Source organism: Protomyctophum bolini (genome assembly GCF_963924005.1).
Source record: "Protomyctophum bolini genome assembly, chromosome: 22".
Lineage (NCBI taxonomy): Eukaryota > Metazoa > Chordata > Actinopteri > Myctophiformes > Myctophidae > Protomyctophum > Protomyctophum bolini.
In genome coordinates, this window is record NC_137883.1 from 33,428,071 (window position 1) to 33,453,097 (window position 25,027).

Here is a 25,027-nt window from a genome sequence, read left to right on the forward strand (position 1 = left end):
CTCTATATACTAGTCATTATGCAGAATGTCCCATATGTCTACGTTTTCTAAAATGGTAAATGGTGCATTTATATAGCGCCTTTTATCCAAGGCGCTTTACATACTGTAGATTGTGCATTACATTCACCCATTCACACACCTTTACATAGATTGTGTGTTTACACCAACACAAGTTTAGTGTGAGTTCTGTGGACCAACACTAGAGGGCAGCAGACCACATGCCTAGGCTTAGTAGGTACTGCTGAAGTCAGTATCATGGCATCAATACTGCAATATAGATGTATACTTATTACTTTGTTACAAGTAAAAATCCGGAATTCAAAATGTGCATAAAAGTACATAAATGCTGTATGTCTCATTTAAAGTTTTGACATGTATAATATACAGATCTTTTTTTAAATAGCTGATCTACAAGCCATAGGTGGCCCTACAGTTACTCATCCTGGCCAGAGGAGGGCGCTGTCGCCTTTTGGGACAATCTATCCTTTGGACTTTCAACGTTGGACTGGAAGGAAGTGGTTCAGTAAGAGTACCATTTGGATATGACACTGGGACGGAGTAATGTAAACAACTACGCCAACAAAGGAACACTTCAGTGTTTACAAAACAACCAAACGTTTATTTTGTTTAAGCACCTGGCGGAGAACACAAGGTACAGTACAGTTGATCATTGCTGCTTTGTATTATTTGCAATAATATCTTTATTTTTGCATTTGTGTTACCTCGCGTTAAATAGCCTTCCTTTGAAGTGAATGCGTTTCTGACGATCCATTTTCAGACAATTTGAGAAGCCTCAGGTAAACGTCAATACATGAATAGATGGGTTTAGACTTTATTTCTTGATAACCGTGAATGAATGGACTAAAGTGTACATTTAAAGCAGTTAAACCTTGGTGTAATACTTGTTTGTTAAAGGGTTATAGTACATTAACACAGTAACTTACATGTCATGGTTGTTGGGTTAAAAGGATACAAATATATGTCTATGGTGATTTCTATTTCATGTTTGCACTCTAGAGAGGAGATTGTTTAAAGCAATTCATGATGTTATTGTTTGATTGAAATATTTATTAACAGTTTGCAGAATGACAGTACATTTCAAGCACAAACTCAATACATAGACTGTTAACTGTGAGTGGACGACCCAATTAAGCATTACTGTAGCTGCCCCTCGATTGATGAAATAATGACAAGTTTGGGTGGTCTCGACGGGTGTGTTTATTGTTCCAACACTGTGAAAACTATAAGGATATAGAATAAATACAGTTACTTACAATCAAATAATCTCATATAGTTTCACTACTAAAATCTGTGCATTAAACTTGTCACTTCGGCAGTACAATCAACAATTAAAATGGTTAATTTATGGTCAATTATAAATACAGTGATACAAAACTCAAGTCATTTCAATTATAAGACAAGGAAAATGCACAATAACCAAAAAGTACCACAACCAAACGAAAACCAAACAAATACAATCATGAATGATATACTCCAAATGGAAACTAGACAAATAAATAATCATGTATACCTCACTCCGCGTATCGAGGGTGCTAAAGGGCTGCAGAACCAACTTGAACCTCAGGGCACATCAACAGTTAGCCCCTCTCGGAACCCTCCGAAAGCTTTTATGATTGGACCTAGCTTTGCGTAGGGTTCCTGGACATTACAAAATTTTCTAATGCGATTGTTGGAACGTGGACCTAAGCAAACTCCTCGTTTAGTCGATCTGCGCGGTATTACGCCGTTTTTACCTGTTATGGCTTACGAATGTGCGAACTATAAGTACCTTACATACCTCTGAGAAAATCTCCTGTGTCGCGGAAGCCGTTAAGTATTTTTAATCCATGTTTGATTAAAAATGTCGCTTTGATTTCTTCTTGTTTATTTACCGTTTATTGTACCGCCTCCCGATGTGCGGTTGGCTTGTGCCGGCTACGTCATAGCTATATCTCCACTAGCTAGCCAGATAGGCGGTACAATGAGGTGTCAATAAACAAGGTAGGAAGAAGCGACATTTTTAATCAAACATGGATTAAAAATACTTAACAGCTTCCGCGACACAGGAGATTTTCTCAGAGGTATGTAAGGTACTTATAGTTCACACATTCGTAAGCCAGCACAGGAAAAAACATCGTAAAACCGCGCAGAATCTTTTCTCTTTACGTGTTTACATTGTATTTGTGTGTGCATAACTGGTGGCAGCCCAGCGTGAACCAGGACCCAATGGGTAAAGTCATAAAAGTGTCAGAAACTTTACTACATTTGGGTTCTGCTTGTGGGGCTGATCAACAGTCACCGATGGTCACATTTACACATAGTGTGACGGACAGGCACTGTAGACAATAGACAACTTCAGTCACTAAAAGTTCTCTACCACTGCAAATGTCACAGGCTTCAACACTGCTTAATCAATAAGAGTACAAACATAATAAGAGTCACATAAACAGTCAAACATTTCATACCGTGTGGTCTGGTGCAAACACACACACACACACACACACACACACACACACACACTGGTGCTCTCTCCCTCTGCTCACTCTGGAGTCTGGCTGTGTGAAATGAGTCTATTGGTCTGAGGTGAGTGAAGCTAACAGGCTTCAGCTATATATGGATAGGTAACAGGAGGTGTCAAAGTAAAAGTATACCAAATTACAGGAACTAAAGAAATTATTGCAGAACCAACTGTCACTGGCAGTTACAATATTTACTGTCTACTCTACTACATTGGTGTGGGCATATTTTGCCACTATATTTCCACTCACAGAGACAATACAAATGTAATACTAATCATTAAGCTACTAATATAGACTGAAGAAATTAAAGCAGCTGAAATAAAGTGTAACGGCTGAAATAAAATCAACCTGGGGGCTGCATTAAATTAAGATGATGGCCACATGTGGCCCCAGGGCCACCAGTTGCCCATGCATGCCATGGTATACTACTATTGGATTTATTGATTAACTGAACTGACCGGGTGGGTGTTTCTGCCCAAATCAAGTGCATGGCTGGTGTTCAGCTGCACTACGTCTTGAAAGGATGTGGGCTTGTGCAGCTGAACACCAGCCATGCACTTGATTTGGGCAGAAACACCCACCCGGCCAGTTCAGTTAATCAATAAATCCAATAGTATAGTATACCATGCATGGGCAACTGGTGGTTTCGGACATTATGACATCAACCGCAAGTCGTGAATAATGAGGAACGCATTTAGAGCTTGTGGTCTATATGTGGTCACTGTAGTAATATTCTGTGTTCTGTCTTTCAGATGAGGCCATCGATGAAGAATCCTTTGGGTACCTGGATCTTCAAAGCCTTTTGGTAATTTCCCATAAGGTTTCATGTAAACAAGTATTTGACCATTTAAAGTTTAAATGGTTTTTACAATTATGAAAAACATAATTGTAAAAAAGCCAAAGAAGTTTAGGGATAAAGGGTTTAGCACTGACGAAACTAGGGCCCCACGACTCTTCACCAAAAATCTAATCTAATCATGTCATGTGTCCTGAGCTTGTAGATCTGCTATTTTCACAGAATGTTCACTCCCAGAATAGGGAAGCTTGGCTTTAAAAGGAGGACAGTGTGAACATGCCCAGAGACATATTCTATACAATCAATTGCCCATACACCTATATGTATTTCATAGCAAGAAATATAATGAAATGTTATGATTGAAATGTTGTGTTGTTGGTTTTCCAGGTGGGGACAGGCGAGGTCTCTGCAGCGTGGATTGGAATGGTATTGTTTGGTATTACAGATGGACAAGCCATGTAAGTTCTTTGGGAATGCATTGCATTTGATTGTATTGACCACTAATGCTCATAAAGATCACCTTTGTATAATTTCACCAAACAAAAACACAATTTTTACAGAGTAAAACTTGATCATTGATCATCATTGATTTGATTAAAGATTTATTTTAATGAATGAAAACTTGCAGTTTCCATTGCTTTATTACTCTATTTATTGTGTTAAATATTCTATGTATAGTTTTTAATGGATTTGATCTAACTCTAAAGCTCTGTTTTGAATGCTGCTATATAAAGCTATTATTATTATTATTATTATTAGTAGTAGTAGTAGTAGTAGTAGTAGTAGTAGTAGTAGTAGTAGTAGTAGTAGTAGTAGTAGTAGTAGTGTAGTAGTAGTAGTAGTAGTAGTAGTAGTAGTAGTAGTAGTAGTAGTAGTAGTAGTAGTAGTAGTAGTAGTAGTAGTAGTGTAGTAGTAGTAGTAGTAGTATGATAAAGAATGACAATATACAACTTCTAACCTCAGGTGGATGGACGAGTCTCCTGTCATCTATACTCACTGGGATGCAGGCGAGCCCAACAATGCTCACGGGGAGGAGTTCTGTGTGTCCATGAACAGACGTCAAGGTATAGTCTACTGACAGTGTGTCAATTCATTCATTTAGAATCACTGAATGACCAGACAGTGGTCTTGTGGTTAGAGTGTCCTGAAACTGGGAAGTCGTGGGTTCGATCCCCGGCCGGGTCATACCAAAGACTGTAAAAATGGGACCCAATGCCTCCCTGCTTGGCACTCAGCATCAAAGGGTTGGATTGGGGGGGTCAGTCCCTGCTTGGCACTCAGCATCAAAGGGTTGGATTGGGGGGGTCAGTCCCTGCTTGGCACTCAGCATCAATGGGTTGGATTGGGGGGTCAGTCCCTGCTTGGCACTCAGCATCAAAGGGTTGGATTGGGGGGGTCAGTCCCTGCTTGGCACTCAGCATCAATGGGTTGGATTGGGGGGTCAGTCCCTGCTTGGCACTCAGCATCAATGGGTTGGATTGGGGGGTCAGTCCCTGCTTGGCACTCAGCATCAATGGGTTGGATTGGGGGGTCAGTCCCTGCTTGGCACTCAGCATCAAAGGGTTGGATTGGGGGGTCAGTCCCTGCTTGGCACTCAGCATCAATGGGTTGGATTGGGGGGTCAGTCCCTGCTTGGCACTCAGCATCAAAGGGTTGGATTGGGGGGTCAAATCTACTAATCAAATGATTCCCGAGCGCGGCACGGCTGCAGCTCACCGCTCCTTGGCTGCGGCTCACCGCTCCAAGAGATGGGTCAAATGCGGAGAACATATTTCACTGCGGTAACGCGTGCTTAAAAGACACAGTTGTACGACAACAATAGCAGATGTACAAGCTCACAATGCATCGTATTGTAAGCTTGTAAATTATCTTAGTATTACATGCCAGAATAGAGACTCCAGTGTTATCACTTAAACTCTTAAACGCCGCAGTCCCGCTACTAAGGGCAACACAAGGGCACCAGAAGAGAATTTCCCGTAGACGTTTCAACAAGTATTTATTTAAAGACCGTTAAAGCCTCGGACAAAGCCACCTCGGATGATGTCAAATCATGACAATAAGCAAACTTTTTTGGGCCAGACAAATAATTTGACAGAAGAAAAACAAAAAAAAATAAGTGTTGTACACAGCTTAAAGGTCTTTAAATAAATACTTTCTGAAACGTCTATGGGAAAATGAATGGGAAATTCTCTTCTGGTGCCCTCGAAGGGGGTGGGACTGCAACACTCTATTCTTGTATACTTAGTGAGATTTAGAAAAAAAGAAATGTAAGAATCTTAAAAATCACCTGACATACCCAACATACGGACGACAGAGTTAATGAATAGCCCTGGATGTTCATTCTATTGTACGTGTCTGTTCCTTCAGGAGGGTGGAATGATATGAACTGTGGCATACGAGCAGGGTATGTGTGCAAGAAGTACCCTGGAGACATCCACACCCCTCCGCCACCTACACAGCCTTGGGAAGGCAACTGTCCTACAGGTAAACAAGCACATCATGCGCACACAAACGTAATTTGTTTGATTCATTTTGCAATCCCTAAGCTATACCGAATGTCCAAACCGGGGATTTTAACCCAGGTTTCCCATGCGAGCGCCAAAATGTATACTGCTAAGCTAAAACAGAATATTAAGCTTCCTCTTGTCCCCCAGTTGTACCTACTAAATGGTGCATTTATATAGCGCCTTTTATCCAAGGCGCTTTACATAGATTGGGCATTACATTCACCCATTCACGCACACATTCACACACCTTTACATAGATTGGGCATTACATTCACCCATTCACGCACACATTCACACACCTTTACATAGATTGGGCATTACATTCACCCATTCACGCACACATTCACACACCTTTACATAGATTGGGCATTACATTCACCCATTCACGCACACATTCACACACCTTTACATAGATTGGGCATTACATTCACCCATTCACACACACATTCATACATCGATGGCAGAGGAAGCCATGCAAGGCACCAACCTAACCTGCACACCGGGAGCAATTAGGGGTTCAGCGTCTTCCTCAAGGTCAAGGAGGACACTTCGACACTAACTCTGGTGGAGCCCGGGATCGAACTGGGAACCTCATGCTTGGGTATAGCTGTTCTACCGGCCATTCTACCACTGAGCCACTGAGCCATCTCAATAGAAGAGCAGGGAGCTCATGCAGCTGCAATCACTGCAGTTGTGTTAGTTACAGTACATTGCATTAACATACTGTACTGTACTCTAAGATAAAATGTGTCAATCAATCAATCAAACAAATCAGCTGGAATAAATGCAGCTCAATCTGTAGCTCACCAAAATCTAATGTCTTGTGAAACACTAGCCCGAGTTCTTTCCTTTTCATAATAACGCCTTTGTCTTTGTGATTGCAGGTTGGCTGCGTTTCAACAATAAATGTTTCCTGTTCAGAGGACAAAAGGATGACATTAAAGCCAACTGGTCCTATGCTCGCGCCTTGTGCAAGGGCACAGGAAGGAGATCTGGCTGTAATTGACAGCCAATATGAAAACGGTAAGGCGATCAGCGAGAGCGAAAGAATGAATGAATCCCTTCATTTAAACGTTGAAAGCGGATCAGTGGGGTAACTTTTGCCATGTTCCTCTCTTCAATAGACTTCGTGACCAGCCATCTCAGGGACTTGCAGCTCCCAGCATGGATTGGCCTGTCGGATGTTTTAGTGGGAGAACCAGTATGGATGGTGTGACGGTATCAGTCCAGTACTGTACACCAACTGGAACAGCAATGAGCCCAACAATGTGGGAGGGATGGTGAGAACCCTATTGGGTATTGCCATACCTATTGGGTATGGCACTGTTTCCCAAACAGCGGGACAGGGCCCATTAGTGGGTCGTGGACACGTTTTATGGGTCCCTTGATTATTATTATTATTTTTTTTTTTATCATTTCAAAACATTTTCAAAATAACGTTCCCAAAAAAGCAAACATTTTCATGAATAAAAACTAAATTCAATGATTACATGAAGCAATCAAAGAAAACATCTAAGAAATTCCATAAATTAGAAAATCTACAAGACCTTGTAGATCTGCTATTTTCACTAGTTTGTGTCGCGGGGAGACAACAAATTCCTCTTTTGGGTCACAGGCTAAAAAGGTTGAAACCACTGTATTATAGAACTTGACTTAACCCATGCTAGAATGCTTTCTTATCTGTCTTACCTTTCTTTGTAGTTGTTACGTCCCCACCAAAGAGGTCCAGGTGTTTTTTTCCCTACATAAGCCCTCAATGAATTGCATTGAATTGAATGGGGCTATGGGGTGTTATGCTAATTCGCTTATTTCCATCGAAAGAAGTAGTAAAGTGTGCCGCTATATATACAAAGAAATTATAATTTTGAGCGATGAAAATAAGCGAATTAGCACGACACCCCATAGCCCCATTCAATTCCCATTCAATTCAATGCAATTCATTTAGGGCTTATGGTAGGGGAAATAGCCAATAAGGAGCTTTTGCACAAAATAACACCTGGACCTCTTTGGTGGTGACGTAACAACTACAAAGAAAGGTAAGAAAGCCTTTTAGTATGGAATTCTCCTTTAACTTGACTTGACTTAAGTCAAGGCGAGTTCTACAACACAAATGTGTGCTGGATTATTTGTCTACCTAAATAGCTTCAGGTTGTATTTTTACTCCTCAACAGGAAGACTGCGTGACGATGACTCACCACCACCTGGTGAGCGGGAAGTGGAACGATGACGCCTGTACCGAGGAGAGGAGCTTTGTGTGTTCCAGGAAGAAATGTCAGTGCTCACTGTTTTACAGCTTCACTCTGGGCTAATCTGACTGGCCAATATCCAGTGGTGTCAAATAAGTAGTCAAATGTTTTCCTCGAGTAACGGTATCAATACTGCAATGCAATCTGTTAGTTGTAAGTAAAGTAAAAGTCTCGAATTCAAAATGTACTTTACAGTACAAAAGTATTGGTATCGAAATGTACTTTAAAGTACCAAAAGCAGAAAGTACTCTCGTGTGTGCCGAATCTGGGTTGTACATGGTTTGTTGCACTCCCTCTGGTGTTGTGGGTGTGGACTTCGTTTACATTAAGGAAGTATTTAGACAGTTACATGGGTATCTTGGTGGTGTATCGAATCTTGTGGACTAGACCCATTGCAAGATGCTGTACTCTGTCGTCGACCCTAAGCCATCCCAGCCTGTCAAAGTGGGCAGGGGTGAGGTTGGTTCGGGGGGTGAGGCCAAGTAGGAGCCCGGCATATTTTTTTTTTGGAGGTCTGGAGCCTTGTTTTAAGGGCCTTTGAGGTGCTGTGGTACCACGAGGTGGATGCATAGTCAAAGAAACCTTGTACGAGGGCTCCTGTTAAGGTCTTCTGGGTGTTTTTGTTGACCAGTGAGGAGATCCTGTAAAGGAATCTTGTTCTTTGATTGACTTTTTTGATTACGTTGGTGGCCATTTTATCACCGGAAAGATTGGCCTCCAGGATGGAACCTACTACAGAGCAGAGCGGCAACGTATCATTGCCGCTTGAATAAATACATACCGGTACATATGCCTACAAGGCTAAAGATAGTCTACCGAGTCTAAGAGTTCCATTACATCTCCACTGTAACGCACTATCCTGAACAGTCTTGCAGAAAACGGCGAGTTTTGAGAAAACAGACTTGACAGGTTTACTTCTGTGAAGCATTTATTTCTGTGAAGCATTTATTTCATATTTACATGTCGATTTCAGCTCTGACACTTATTTCAGACATGCTCTAGTATGTGAGGAGTCAGCCTGTGCTATTAACTCATTTTGCGGGCTGACAAAAAGTTCTACTCGGGTGAAAAGCTGGGATGTGCATGATGGCAGGCTCAGTGAAATCTGGTCACATATGAATATAAACTTTTAATTTCTTCATGGCTTTTAGGCTTCACAACAAGGCAGATGTGACTAATTATAGCCCTAGAATGTCTGTTATATACATTGCATTATTTCACATACCAGAGCCATATAGATCAATGCTGTAGACTTGCGTTTGCAGCGGCAGCATGGCGGTGTAAATGTGGTCGGCGCTCCGTGTGTACTCTCTCAATAAATGTATATAGATATGAAAGTTGACCATATCTGACTCCCAAGTCTTTGAAATAAAGACTTGGGAGTCCGATATGGTCCTCAACTTTCATATCCATGTGAAGTCATTATCATAAAATGTTTGTTTAGTCAAATATCTCCACTTTTTCACAAGCTGCACCTGGACGGTTTTCTCTCCGGGCAAAGGCACTCGGAATGACATCTAGACTTAATTTATCCAAAATTCCTTTGACCGTCGCAAACGTCGTCAGGGAAACGCAAGTTTGGGGCACAATAGGCAGGTGGTGTGATTAATTACCCAGCACCTATCGCAAGCACCTGCCGATTGTGTGCTTCCCTGGTCAATTTGTGTTGGGTGTGGTCAGAGGAAGATTTGGTGAATTAATTCTGTACCCCCTTTGCCCGGAGTGAAAGGTGTCCGTGTGAATGCGGTGGAAAGGTCGAGATATTTGACTAAATACACGTTTTGTGCCAGAACTTTCACATGGATGTGAACCTAGAGGACAATATCTCACTCCACGTCCCCCTCCCGGCCTACATGCCCTCGGTCCAGACGGGCTTCACGGAGCTCAGCCCGGAGCAGATGGAGAGACTGCAGCAGGAGATCAGAACCATCAAGAGCAGCCACAGGAGAGACCGCGTGAGTTGACTCTTTAACCCATTCTGACCTGAGATCAGATTCTAAAAATGTCTGTTTGAAAATGACAGTTTTCTGAAAAAAGCCATGTTTCTATGTCAGTCGTCAGTCATTTTTCAAAAATAGCAGACCTACAAGCTATGAGCTTGTAGATCTGCTATTTTTCAATAGCTAAAGCACAACATAATGCGAACCCCTTTTGGTGTTTTAAAAGCATTATGTTATACTTGAGCTGTTGGAAAAATAGCAGATCTACAAGGTCATAGCGCGGCACCGAGTGCCGCGCTATGAGCTTGTAGATCTGCTATTTTTTTTTAATCGTGAAAATGCGGCACAAATCTTTGAATATATATTCTTTCGAAGTCGGGCCTAAATGGGTTAAAACCCATTTTGCGATTCTACAAAATGTCTTCTAAGATATTCTAGATATTAAAATTATAATTGTCAGGCCTGGGCCGTGGCTCAGCGGTCCAGGCACCTTGGCTGGTATAATCCAGTCTGGCAGTGTGGCCGCGGGTTCGACTCCCGATCCCGACGGCCTTTACTGCATGTCACCCCCCCCATCTCTCTCCCCATTTCCTGTCAGCCTACTGTCTGTCCCTCCATAAAATATATAAAATAAAGGAGAAAGCCACAAAAAAAATGTAATTGGTAATGAATTTTGCACATCTTTTTCACGATTAAAAAAGTAATAGCCAGCCCTGTGTGATGTCTGTGCTCAGACAAGAGGCAAAAAATAAACCCTATTTTTATGTTCTACTTTGTGAGCGCGTGTGCGTGTGTGTGTGTGTGTGTGTGTGTGTGTGTGTGTGTGTGTGTGTGTGTGTGTGTGTGTGTGTGTGTGTGTGTGTGTGTGTGTGTGTGTGTGTGTGTGTGTGTGTGTGTGTGTGTGTGTGTGTGTGTGTGTGTGTGTGTGTGTGTGTGCGTGTGCGTGTGCGTGCGTTGCAGGGTCTCCAGGACAGTGGTCATCGGGTGACTCCAGTGTCCAGTGGATCAGGCCTGCTGCTCAGCCAGTCTCATCTGACCTCAGCCCTGCTGACCACCAGACCCTCGCTCAGCAAGGCTGACTGGACCTCGTACAGCAACCTGTGAGTACAACAAAAAACAACACATGTATTTCAAGGACTTCCATAACTCTGAGAATGTGCAAAGTAAAACAGTGGCCTATACAATTTGGCGGCGCATACATACACACACACACACACACACACACACACACACGCACCTACCAACCTCGCACCCTCACACACCTCCGCACCTTAGCGACACCTGCATCACAGGCCACCGTTCTCACTGTTACCCCACTGGCATGCTTCCTCTAGCTACCGCAGCAACACAACAAACAGTGGCCTATACAATTTGGCGGCGCATACATACACACACACACACACACACGACACACCTACCGCCGCAACACAACAACAGTGGCATACAGTACACAGCATGCAGCGCAACACACTTTCTTTCACGGATTTCGCAACGCACGCGTGCGTGGGTCACACACTGACGGAGCCGTGGGTCACACACGTTGCCTTCCGAAGTTCCGCCAGGTACCAGCCCAGGTAAATAATTCCTTCCAGGCAGCTATACTTTTGCAACGCACGTGTGTGTGTGTGTGTGTGTGTGTGTGTGTGTGTGTGTGTGTAGAGAATGAGGCACTGTGCCACATCATAGTTTACGGTAATGCATGGGGGGAGTTCCCCCATGTCCCCAGCTACATTATAATTTAGAACCCAATGGAACCACACCAAATTAACTGATTTACACTCAATAGTAATGGGGGTCTCATGTAACTCAGAGACAGCGACATACAATTGACCCATTTACACTATCACATTTAACAGACATACAAATGCCATTCAATGGGGGGCTCCACAGGCATCTTCACCTTTCAAATGTCTCCACGTATATTTGTTACATCTGTGTGTGTGTGTGTGTGTGTGTGTGTGTGTGTGTGCCAACACTATGTACTATTTACATTACTGCAAATAACTGATTAAATCAAGTCAATAGTCAATACACAACTCCACTGCCTTACATACTGCTCTGTACTTCCCAGACCATCCCTGCAGCCAGTAACGTGTGTAGTTTGTGTACCTGCCCAACACGCTATCTTCACATCCTCTACACCACTGCGACTCATGGATACCACAATGGATACTACAACACCATCCTCAGACAAAAAAGGTACACATTTATTTACTCTGTCTGTGTGTTTCCTTCAATCCACATTATGTCTGTGTCATAGCCAACGTGTGCTGTCCTTTACATAGTATGCCGTACGATATGGGCTCTAGCCCATGGTCCAAAATGATGAGAAACGAGGATAACCTTTTTTTTCAAAATAAAAAAAAACATGGGCTATAACCCATCGTTTTTTTCATTTTTTCATTTTTGTCAAATCCTCAAAAATGATGAAAAACGGCGTGCTATAGTATGCCGTACGATATGGGCTATAGCCCATGGTCCAAAATTATGAGAAACGAGGATAACCTTTTTTTTTCAAAATTTCAAAAAACATGGGCTATAACCCATCGTTTTTTTCATTTGTTTCAAATCCTCAAAAATGATGAAAAACGGCGTCCTATAGTATGCCCTACGATATGGGCTACAGCCCATGGTCCAAAATGATGAGAAACGAGGATAACTTTTTTTTCCAAAATTTCAAAAAACATGGGCTATAACCCATCGTTATTTTTCATTTTGTCATTTTTTTTCAAAGCCTCAAAAATGATGAAAAACGGCGTGCTATAGTATGCCGTACGATATGGGCTATAGCCCATGGTCCAAAATGATGAGAAACGAGGATGAAAAAAACGAGGATGAAAAAAACGATGGGTTATAGCCCATGTTTTTTGAAATTTTGAAAAAAAAAGTTAGCCTCGTTTCTCATCATTTTGGACCGTGGGCTATAGCCCATATCGTACGGCATACTATGGCACGCCGTTTTTCATCGTTTTTGAGGATTTGAAAAAAATGAAAAAAAAACGATGGGTTATAGCCCATGTTTTTTGAAATTTTGAAAAAAAAAAGTTAGCCTCGTTTCTCATCATTTTGGACCGTGGGCTATAGCCCATATCGTACGGCATACTATGGCACGCCGTTTTTCATCATTTTTGAGGATTTGAAAAAAATGAAAAAAACGATGGGTTATAGCCCATGTTTTTTGAAATTTTGAAAAAATAATTTAGCCTCGTTTCTCATCATTTTGGACCGTGGGCTACGATAGCCCATATCGTACGGCATACTATAGCGCGCCGTTTTTCATCATTTTTGAAGATTTGAAAAAAATGACGAAATGACAAAAACGATGGGTTATAGCCCATGTTTTTTGAAATTTTGAAAAAATAATTTAGCCTCGTTTCTCATCATTTTGGACCGTGGGCTATAGCCGATATCGTACGGCATACTATAGCGCGCCGTTTTTCATCATTTTTGAAGATTTGAAAAAAATGACGAAATGACAAAAACGATGGGTTATAGCCCATGTTTTTTGAAATTTTGAAAAAATAATTTAGCCTCGTTTCTCATCATTTTGGACCGTGGGCTATAGCCCATATCGTACGGCATACTATAGCGCGCCGTTTTTCATCATTTTTGAAGATTTGAAAAAAATGACGAAATGACAAAAACGATGGGTTATAGCCCATGTTTTTTGAAATTTTGAAAAAATAATTTAGCCTCGTTTCTCATCATTTTGGACCGTGGGCTATAGCCCATATCGTACGGCATACTATAGCGCGCCGTTTTTCATCATTTTTGAAGATTTGAAAAAAATGACGAAATGACAAAAACGATGGGTTATAGCCCATGTTTTTTGAAATTTTGAAAAAATAATTTAGCCTCGTTTCTCATCATTTTGGACCGTGGGCTATAGCCCATATCGTACGTCATACTATAGCGCGCCGTTTTTCATCATTTTTGAAGATTTGAAAAAAATGACGAAATGACAAAAACGATGGGTTATAGCCCATGTTTTTTGAAATTTTGAAAAAATAATTTAGCCTCGTTTCTCATCATTTTGGACCGTGGGCTATAGCCCATATCGTACGGCATACTATAGCGCGCCGTTTTTCATCATTTTTGAAGATTTGAAAAAAATGACGAAATGACAAAAACGATGGGTTATAGCCCATGTTTTTTGAAATTTTGAAAAAATAATTTAGCCTCGTTTCTCATCATTTTGGACCGTGGGCTATAGCCCATATCGTACGGCATACTATAGCGCGCCGTTTTTCATCATTTTTGAAGATTTGAAAAAAATGACGAAATGACAAAAACGATGGGTTATAGCCCATGTTTTTTGAAATTTTGAAAAAATAATTTAGCCTCGTTTCTCATCATTTTGGACCGTGGGCTATAGCCCATATCGTACGTCATACTATAGCGCGCCGTTTTTCATCATTTTTGAAGATTTGAAAAAAATGACGAAATGACAAAAACGATGGGTTATAGCCCATGTTTTTTGAAATTTTGAAAAAATAATTTAGCCTCGTTTCTCATCATTTTGGACCGTGGGCTATAGCCCATATCGTACGGCATACTATAGCGCGCCGTTTTTCATCATTTTTGAAGATTTGAAAAAAATGACGAAATGACAAAAACGATGGGTTATAGCCCATGTTTTTTGAAATTTTGAAAAAATAATTTAGCCTCGTTTCTCATCATTTTGAACCGTGGGCTATAGCCCATATCGTACGGCATACTATAGCGCGCCGTTTTTCATCATTTTTGAAGATTTGAAAAAAATGACGAAATGACAAAAACGATGGGTTATAGCGCATGTTTTTTGAAATTTTGAAAAAATAATTTAGCCTCGTTTCTCATCATTTTGGACCGTGGGCTATAGCCCATATCGTACGGCATACTATAGCGCGCCGATTTTCATCATTTTTTAAGATTTGAAAAAAATGACGAAATGACAAAAACGATGGGTTATAGCGCATGTTTTTTGAAATTTTGAAAAAATAATTTAGCCTCGTTTCTCATCATTTTGGACCGTGGGCTATAGCCAATATCGTACGTCATACTATAGCGCGCCGTTTTTCATCATTTTTGAAGATTTGAAAAAAATGACGAAATGACAAAAACGATGGGTTATAGCCCATGTTTTTTGAAATTTTGAAAAAATAATTTAGCCTCGTTTCTCATCATTTTGGACCGTGGGCTATAGCCCATATCGTACGGCATACTATAGCGCGCCGTTTTTCATCATTTTTGAAGATTTGAAAAAAATGACGAAATGACAAAAACGATGGGTTATAGCCCATGTTTTTTGAAATTTTGAAAAAATAATTTAGCCTCGTTTCTCATCATTTTGGACCGTGGGCTATAGCCCATATCGTACGGCATACTATAGCGCGCCGTTTTTCATCATTTTTGAAGATTTGAAAAAAATGACGAAATGACAAAAACGATGGGTTATAGCCCATGTTTTTTGAAATTTTGAAAAAATAATTTAGCCTCGTTTCTCATCATTTTGGACCGTGGGCTATAGCCCATATCGTACGGCATACTATAGCGCGCCGATTTTCATCATTTTTTAAGATTTGAAAAAAATGACAAAAACGATGGGTTATAGCCCATGTTTTTTGAAATTTTGAAAAAATAATTTAGCCTCGTTTCTCATCATTTTGGACCGTGGGCTATAGCCCATATCGTACGGCATACTATAGCGCGCCGTTTTTCATCATTTTTGAAGATTTGAAAAAATGACGAAATGACAAAAACGATGGGTTATAGCCCATGTTTTTTGAAATTTTGAAAAAATAATTTAGCCTCGTTTCTCATCATTTTGGACCGTGGGCTATAGCACATATCTTACGGCATACTATAGCGCGCCGTTTTTCATCATTTTTGAAGATTTGAAAAAAATGACGAAATGACAAAAACGATGGGTTATAGCCCATGTTTTTTGAAATTTTGAAAAAATAATTTAGCCTCGTTTCTCATCATTTTGTACCGTGGGCTATAGCCCATATCGTACGGCATACTATAGCGCGCCGTTTTTCATCATTTTTGAAGATTTGAAAAAAATGACAAAAACGATGGGTTATAGCCCATGTTTTTTGAAATTTTGAAAAAATAATTTAGCCTCGTTTCTCATCATTTTGGACCGTGGGCTATAGCCCATATCGTACGGCATACTATAGCGCGCCGTTTTTCATCATTTTTGAAGATTTGAAAAAAATGACGAAATGACAAAAACGATGGGTTATAGCGCATGTTTTTTGAAATTTTGAAAAAATAATTTAGCCTCGTTTCTCATCATTTTGGACCGTGGGCTATAGCCCATATCGTACGGCATACTATAGCGCGCCGTTTTTCATCATTTTTGAAGATTTGAAAAAAATGACAAAAACGATGGGTTATAGCCCATGTTTTTTTAAATTTTGAAAAAATAATTTAGCCTCGTTTCTCATCATTTTGGACCGTGGGCTATAGCGCATATCGTACGGCATACTATAGCGCGCCGTTTTTCATCATTTTTGAAGATTTGAAAAAAATGACGAAATGACAAAAACGATGGGTTATAGCCCATGTTTTTTGAAATTTTGAAAAAATAATTTAGCCTCGTTTCTCATCATTTTGGACCGTGGGCTATAGCCCATATCGTACGGCATACTATAGCGCGCCGTTTTTCATCATTTTTGAAGATTTGAAAAAAATGACGAAATGACAAAAACGATGGGTTATAGCCCATGTTTTTTGAAATTTTGAAAAAATAATTTAGCCTCGTTTCTCATCATTTTGGACCGTGGGCTATAGCCCATATCGTACGGCATACTATAGCGCGCCGTTTTTCATCATTTTTGAAGATTTGAAAAAAATGACGAAATGACAAAAACGATGGGTTATAGCGCATGTTTTTTGAAATTTTGAAAAAATAATTTTGCCTCGTTTCTCATCATTTTGGACCGTGGGCTATAGCCCATATCGTACGGCATACTATAGCGCGCCGTTTTTCATCATTTTTGAAGATTTGAAAAAAATGACGAAATGACAAAAACGATGGGTTATAGCCCATGTTTTTTGAAATTTTGAAAAAATAATTTAGCCTCGTTTCTCATCATTTTGGACCGTGGGCTATAGCCCATATCGTACGGCATACTATAGCGCGCCGTTTTTCATCATTTTTGAAGATTTGAAAAAAAATGACGAAATGACAAAAACGATGGGTTATAGCGCATGTTTTTTGAAATTTTGAAAAAATGATCTAGCCTCGTTTCTCATCATTTTGGACCGTGGGCTATAGCCCATATCGTACGGCATACTATAGCGCGCCGTTTTTCATCATTTTTGAAGATTTGAAAAAAATGACAAAAACGATGGGTTATAGCCCATGTTTTTTGAAATTTTGAAAAATAATTTAGCCTCGTTTCTCATCATTTTGGACCGTGGGCTATAGCGCATATCGTACGGCATACTATAGCGTGCCGTTTTTCATCATTTTTGAAGATTTGAAAAAAATGACGAAATGACAAAAACGATGGGTTATAGCCCATGTTTTTTGAAATTTTGAAAAAATAATTTAGCCTCGTTTCTCATCATTTTGGACCGTGGGCTATAGCCCATATCGTACGGCATACTATAGCGCACCGTTTTTCATCATTTTTGAAGATTTGAAAAAAATGACGAAATGACAAAAACGATGGGTTATAGCGCATGTTTTTTGAAATTTTGAAAAAATAATTTAGCCTCGTTTCTCATCATTTTGGACCGTGGGCTATAGCCCATATCGTACGGCATACTATAGCGCGCCGTTTTTCATCATTTTTGAAGATTTGAAAAAAATGACGAAATGACAAAAACGATGGGTTATAGCCCATGTTTTTTGAAATTTTGAAAAAATAATTTAGCCTCGTTTCTCATCATTTTGGACCGTGGGCTATAGCACATATCTTACGGCATACTATAGCGCGCCGTTTTTCATCATTTTTGAAGATTTGAAAAAAATGACGAAATGACAAAAACGATGGGTTATAGCCCATGTTTTTTGAAATTTTGAAAAAATAATTTAGCCTCGTTTCTCATCATTTTGTACCGTGGGCTATAGCCCATATCGTACGGCATACTATAGCGCGCCGTTTTTCATCATTTTTGAAGATTTTAAAAAAATGACGAAATGACAAAAACGATGGGTTATAGCCCATGTTTTTTGAAATTTTGAAAAAATAATTTAGCCTCGTTTCTCATCATTTTGGACCGTGGGCTATAGCCCATATCGTACGGCATACTATAGCGCGCCGTTTTTCATCATTTTTGAAGATTTGAAAAAAATGACGAAATGACAAAAACGATGGGTTATAGCGCATGTTTTTTGAAATTTTGAAAAAATAATTTAGCCTCGTTTCTCATCATTTTGGACCGTGGGCTATAGCCCATATCGTACGGCATACTATAGCGCGCCGTTTTTCATCATTTTTGAAGATTTGAAAAAAATGACAAAAACGATGGGTTATAGCCCATGTTTTTTTAAATTTTGAAAAAATAATTTAGCCTCGTTTCTCATCATTTTGGACCGTGGGCTATAGCGCATATCGTACGGCATACTATAGCGCGCCGTTTTTCATCATTTTTGAAGATTTGAAAAAAATGACGAAATGACAAAAACGATGGGTTATAGCCCATGTTTTTTGAAATTTTGAAAAAATAATTTAGCCTCGTTTCTCATCATTTTGGACCGTGGGCTATAGCCCATATCGTACGGCATACTATAGCGCGCCGTTTTTCATCATTTTTGAAGATTTGAAAAAAAATGACGAAATGACAAAAACGATGGGTTATAGCGCATGTTTTTTGAAATTTTGAAAAAATGATCTAGCCTCGTTTCTCATCATTTTGGACCGTGGGCTATAGCCCATATCGTACGGCATACTATAGCGCGCCGTTTTTCATCATTTTTGAAGATTTGAAAAAAATGACAAAAACGATGGGTTATAGCCCATGTTTTTTGAAATTTTGAAAAAATAATTTAGCCTCGTTTCTCATCATTTTGGACCGTGGGCTATAGCGCATATCGTACGGCATACTATAGCGTGCCGTTTTTCATCATTTTTGAAGATTTGAAAAAAATGACGAAATGACAAAAACGATGGGTTATAGCCCATGTTTTTTGAAATTTTGAAAAAATAATTTAGCCTCGTTTCTCATCATTTTGGACCGTGGGCTATAGCCCATATCGTACGGCATACTATAGCGCACCGTTTTTCATCATTTTTGAAGATTTGAAAAAAATGACGAAATGACAAAAACGATGGGTTATAGCGCATGTTTTTTGAAATTTTGAAAAAATAATTTAGCCTCGTTTCTCATCATTTTGGACCGTGGGCTATAGCCCATATCGTACGGCATACTATAGCGCGCCGTTTTTCATCATTTTTGAAGATTTGAAAAAAATGACGAAATGACAAAAACGATGGGTTATAGCCCATGTTTTTTGAAATTTTGAAAAAATAATTTAGCCTCGTTTCTCATCATTTTGGACCGTGGGCTATAGCACATATCTTACGGCATACTATAGCGCGCCGTTTTTCATCATTTTTGAAGATTTGAAAAAAATGACGAAATGACAAAAACGATGGGTTATAGCCCATGTTTTTTGAAATTTTGAAAAAATAATTTAGCCTCGTTTCTCATCATTTTGTACCGTGGGCTATAGCCCATATCGTACGGCATACTATAGCGCGCCGTTTTTCATCATTTTTGAAGATTTGAAAAAAATGACGAAATGACAAAAACGATGGGTTATAGCCCATGTTTTTTGAAATTTTGAAAAAATAATTTAGCCTCGTTTCTCATCATTTTGGACCGTGGGCTATAGCCCATATCGTACGGCATACTATAGCGCGCCGTTTTTCATCATTTTTGAAGATTTGAAAAAAAATGACGAAATGACAAAAACGATGGGTTATAGCGCATGTTTTTTGAAATTTTGAAAAAATGATCTAGCCTCGTTTCTCATCATTTTGGACCGTGGGCTATAGCCCATATCGTACGGCATACTATAGCGCGCCGTTTTTCATCATTTTTGAAGATTTGAAAAAAATGACAAAAACGATGGGTTATAGCCCATGTTTTTTGAAATTTTGAAAAAATAATTTAGCCTCGTTTCTCATCATTTTGGACCGTGGGCTATAGCGCATATCGTACGGCATACTATAGCGTGCCGTTTTTCATCATTTTTGAAGATTTGAAAAAAATGACGAAATGACAAAAACGATGGGTTATAGCCCATGTTTTTTGAAATTTTGAAAAAATAATTTAGCCTCGTTTCTCATCATTTTGGACCGTGGGCTATAGCCCATATCGTACGGCATACTATAGCGCACCGTTTTTCATCATTTTTGAAGATTTGAAAAAAATGACGAAATGACAAAAACGATGGGTTATAGCGCATGTTTTTTGAAATTTTGAAAAAATAATTTAGCCTCGTTTCTCATCATTTTGGACCGTGGGCTATAGCCCATATCGTACGGCATACTATAGCGCGCCGTTTTTCATCATTTTTGAAGATTTGAAAAAAATGACGAAATGACAAAAACGATGGGTTATAGCCCATGTTTTTTGAAATTTTGAAAAAATAATTTTGCCTCGTTTCTCATCATTTTGGACCGTGGGCTATAGCACATATCTTACGGCATACTATAGCGCGCCGTTTTTCATCATTTTTGAAGATTTGAAAAAAATGACGAAATGACAAAAACGATGGGTTATAGCCCATGTTTTTTGAAATTTTGAAAAAATAATTTAGCCTCGTTTCTCATCATTTTGTACCGTGGGCTATAGCCCATATCGTACGGCATACTATAGCGCGCCGTTTTTCATCATTTTTGAAGATTTGAAAAAAATGACGAAATGACAAAAACGATGGGTTATAGCCCATGTTTTTTGAAATTTTGAAAAAATAATTTAGCCTCGTTTCTCATCATTTTGGACCGTGGGCTATAGCCCATATCGTACGGCATACTATAGCGCGCCGTTTTTCATCATTTTTGAAGATTTGAAAAAAATGACGAAATGACAAAAACGATGGGTTATAGCGCATGTTTTTTGAAATTTTGAAAAAATAATTTAGCCTCGTTTCTCATCATTTTGGACCGTGGGCTATAGCCCATATCGTACGGCATACTATAGCGCGCCGTTTTTCATCATTTTTGAAGATTTGAAAAAAATGACAAAAACGATGGGTTATAGCCCATGTTTTTTGAAATTTTGAAAAAATAATTTAGCCTCGTTTCTCATCATTTTGGACCGTGGGCTATAGCCCATATCGTACGGCATACTATAGCGCGCCGTTTTTCATCATTTTTGAAGATTTGAAAAAAATGACGAAATGACAAAAACGATGGGTTATAGCCCATGTTTTTTGAAATTTTGAAAAAATAATTTAGCCTCGTTTCTTATCATTTTGGACCGTGGGCTATAGCCCATATCGTACGGCATACTATAGCGCGCCGTTTTTCATCATTTTTGAAGATTTGAAAAAAAATGACGAAATGACAAAAACGATGGGTTATAGCGCATGTTTTTTGAAATTTTGAAAAAATGATCTAGCCTCGTTTCTCATCATTTTGGACCGTGGGCTATAGCCCATATCGTACGGCATACTATAGCGTGCCGTTTTTCATCATTTTTGAAGATTTGAAAAAAATGACAAAAACGATGGGTTATAGCCCATGTTTTTTGAAATTTTGAAAAAATAATTTAGCCTCGTTTCTCATCACTTTGGACCGTGGGCTATAGCGCATATCGTACGGCATACTATAGCGTGCCGTTTTTCATCATTTTTGAAGATTTGAAAAAAATGACGAAATGACAAAAACGATGGGTTATAGCCCATGTTTTTTGAAATTTTGAAAAAATAATTTAGCCTCGTTTCTCATCATTTTGGACCGTGGGCTATAGCCCATATCGTACGGCATACTATAGCGCACCGTTTTTCATCATTTTTGAAGATTTGAAAAAAATGACGAAATGACAAAAACGATGGGTTACAGCGCATGTTTTTTGAAATTTTGAAAAAATAATTTAGCCTCGTTTCTCATCATTTTGGACCGTGGGCTATATATAGCCCATATCGTACGGCATACTATAGCGCGCCGTTTTTCATCATTTTTGAAGATTTGAAAAAAATGACGAAATGACAAAAACGATGGGTTATAGCCCATGTTTTTTGAAATTTTGAAAAAATAATTTAGCCTCGTTTCTCATCATTTTGGACCGTGGGCTATAGCACATATCTTACGGCATACTATAGCGCGCCGTTTTTCATCATTTTTGAAGATTTGAAAAAAATGACGAAATGACAAAAACGATGGGTTATAGCCCATGTTTTTTGAAATTTTGAAAAAATAATTTAGCCTCGTTTCTCATCATTTTGTACCGTGGGCTATAGCCCATATCGTACGGCATACTATAGCGCGCCGTTTTTCATCATTTTTGAAGATTTGAAAAAAATGACGAAATGACAAAAACGATGGGTTATAGCCCATGTTTTTTGAAATTTTGAAAAAATAATTTAGCCTCGTTTCTCATCATTTTGGACCGTGGGCTATAGCCCATATCGTACGGCATACTATAGCGCGCCGTTTTTCATCATTTTTGAAGATTTGAAAAAAATGACGAAATGACAAAAACGATGGGTTATAGCCCATGTTTTTTGAAATTTTGAAAAAATAATTTAGCCTCGTTTCTCATCATTTTGGACCGTGGGCTATAGCCCATATCGTACGGCATACTATAGCGCGCCGTTTTTCATCATTTTTGAAGATTTGAAAAAAATGACGAAATGACAAAAACGATGGGTTATAGCGCATGTTTTTTTAAATTTTGAAAAAATAATTTAGCCTCGTTTCTCATCATTTTGGACCGTGGGCTATAGCCCATATCGTACGGCATACTATAGCGCGCCGTTTTTCATCATTTTTGAAGATTTGAAAAAAATGACAAAAACGATGGGTTATAGCCCATGTTTTTTGAAAATTTGAAAAAAAAATTTAGCCTCGTTTCTCATCATTTTGGACCGTGGGCTATAGCCCATATCGTACGGCATACTATAGCGCGCCGTTTTTCATCATTTTTGAAGATTTGAAAAAAATGACGAAATGACAAAAACGATGGGTTATAGCCCATGTTTTTTGAAATTTTGAAAAAATAATTTAGCCTCGTTTCTCATCATTTTGGACCGTGGGCTATAGCCCATATCGTACGGCATACTATAGCGCGCCGTTTTTCATCATTTTTGAAGATTTGAAAAAAATGACCAAATGACAAAAACGATGGGTTATAGCCCATGTTTTTTGAAATTTTGAAAAAATAATTTAGCCTCGTTTCTCATCATTTTGGACCGTGGGCTATAGCCCATATCGTACGGCATACTATAGCGCGCCGTTTTTCATCATTTTTGAAGATTTGAAAAAAATGACGAAATGACAAAAACGATGGGTTATAGCCCATGTTTTTTGAAATTTTGAAAAAATAATTTAGCCTCGTTTCTCATCATTTTGGACCGTGGGCTATAGCCCATATCGTACGGCATACTATAGCGCGCCGTTTTTCATCATTTTTGAAGATTTGAAAAAAATGACGAAATGACAAAAACGATGGGTTATAGCCCATGTTTTTTGAAATTTTTTATCAGGTTCCTGCGGGGGGATTTCGTCCATGCGCACCGTAAGACGAATGCCTTACGACGAACGCCACACGACGAGTGCCATTCGACCTCCTCCCCAAAGACTCCAGGGTCGGCGACCCCCCCGGAACCTACACATCCGCATTCATTCATCCCTCCATCTATTCACTGTCAATAAATTCCTTAAACCTCCCCAATGGCGTGTTTATTCCTACTAGTGAAGAGAAAGTTTAAAAAATCAAAGCAAATACAGGTAATTCGAAAATGTTATTTTTGTACTTTTGTGTTTCTCTTCTTTATATATTACTTTACTGTTGAAATGTAAAATTTACATTTCAACGAAAGGACCTGTAAATGACAACACAAAAACTAAGGCACTGGTGTCGTACTTCTGGTTTACCGGAACGGGGTGCAACTCCCTGCAGTGCCCTGCTCAATTTGTTGTATTTACATGGTTCATTGGTGTCCATGGTCTCAGAGGTCATCGCTATAGTCTTAATCATTGTTGAGGATTTAAAAAAAAGTGAAAATCGTTTTTTTTATTATTCTTTTCTTCAAATTCCAATTTCAATTCCATTTCCGCAATTCCACAATTTCCGCAATTTCCATTTCCGCAATTTCCGCAATTTCCCTAATTTCCGCAATTTCCATTTCCGTAATTTCCGCAATTTCCGCAATTACCATTTCCGCAATTTCCGCAATTCCACAATTTCCGCAATTACCATTTCCGCAATTTCCGCAATTCCACAATTTCCGCAATTTCCATTTCCGCAATTCCACAATTTCCGCAATTTCCAATTTCCGCAATTTCCGTAATTTCCGCAATTTCCATTTCCGTAATTTCCGCAATTTCCGCAATTCCTCAATTTCCGCAATTTCCATTTCCGCAATTTCCGCAATTTCCATTTCCGTAATTTCCGCAATTACCATTTCCGCAATTTCCGCAATTCCACAATTTCCGCAATTTCCGCAATTACCATTTCCGCAATTTCCGCAATTCCACAATTTCCGCAATTTCCAATTTCCGCAATTTCCGCAATTTCCGTAATTTCCGCAATTTCCATTTCCGTAATTTCCGCAATTTCCGCAATTCCTCAATTTCCGCAATTTCCATTTCCGCAATTTCCACAATTTCCGCAATTCCACAATTTCCGCAATTTCCATTTCCGCAATTTCCATTTCCGTAATTTCCGCAATTTCCGCAATTACCATTTCCGCAATTTCCGCAATTCCACAATTTCCGCAATTTCCATTTCCGCAATTCCACAATTTCCGCAATTTCCAATTTCTGCAATTTCCAATTTCCGCAATTTCCGCAATTTCCGCAATTTCCATTTCCGTAATTTCCGCAATTTCCGCAATTCCACAATTTCC

At 39.3% G+C, this 25,027-nt stretch overlaps 1 protein-coding gene across 4 annotated transcripts in view; it reads left to right on the forward strand.

Annotated features, from left to right (window-relative positions):
• The first annotated feature begins 414 nt into the window (after window positions 1-414).
• The window catches only part of LOC308310032 (uncharacterized protein), a 39,464-nt gene continuing 14,851 nt past the window's right edge, over window positions 415-25,027 (forward strand). The window contains exons 1-12 of one of the 4 annotated variants that reach the window (XM_080756063.1): window positions 415-652; window positions 3,272-3,324; window positions 3,703-3,773; window positions 4,279-4,379; window positions 5,683-5,799; window positions 6,707-6,845; window positions 6,947-7,102; window positions 7,994-8,093; window positions 9,859-10,023; window positions 10,969-11,108; window positions 12,080-12,207; window positions 23,663-23,906. In XM_080756063.1, coding sequence (XP_080612189.1) covers window positions 8,046-8,093; window positions 9,859-10,023; window positions 10,969-11,108; window positions 12,080-12,207; window positions 23,663-23,871 — 690 coding nt within the window. In that variant the 5' untranslated portion in view covers window positions 415-652; window positions 3,272-3,324; window positions 3,703-3,773; ... (3 more) ...; window positions 6,947-7,102; window positions 7,994-8,045 and the 3' untranslated portion in view covers window positions 23,872-23,906. The remainder of the gene's footprint in view (window positions 653-3,271; window positions 3,325-3,702; window positions 3,774-4,278; window positions 4,380-5,682; window positions 5,800-6,706; window positions 6,846-6,946; window positions 7,103-7,993; window positions 8,094-9,858; window positions 10,024-10,968; window positions 11,109-12,079; window positions 12,208-23,662; window positions 23,907-25,027) is intronic. The other 3 variants (XM_080756066.1, XM_080756064.1, XM_080756065.1) reach the window with 3 other exon arrangements.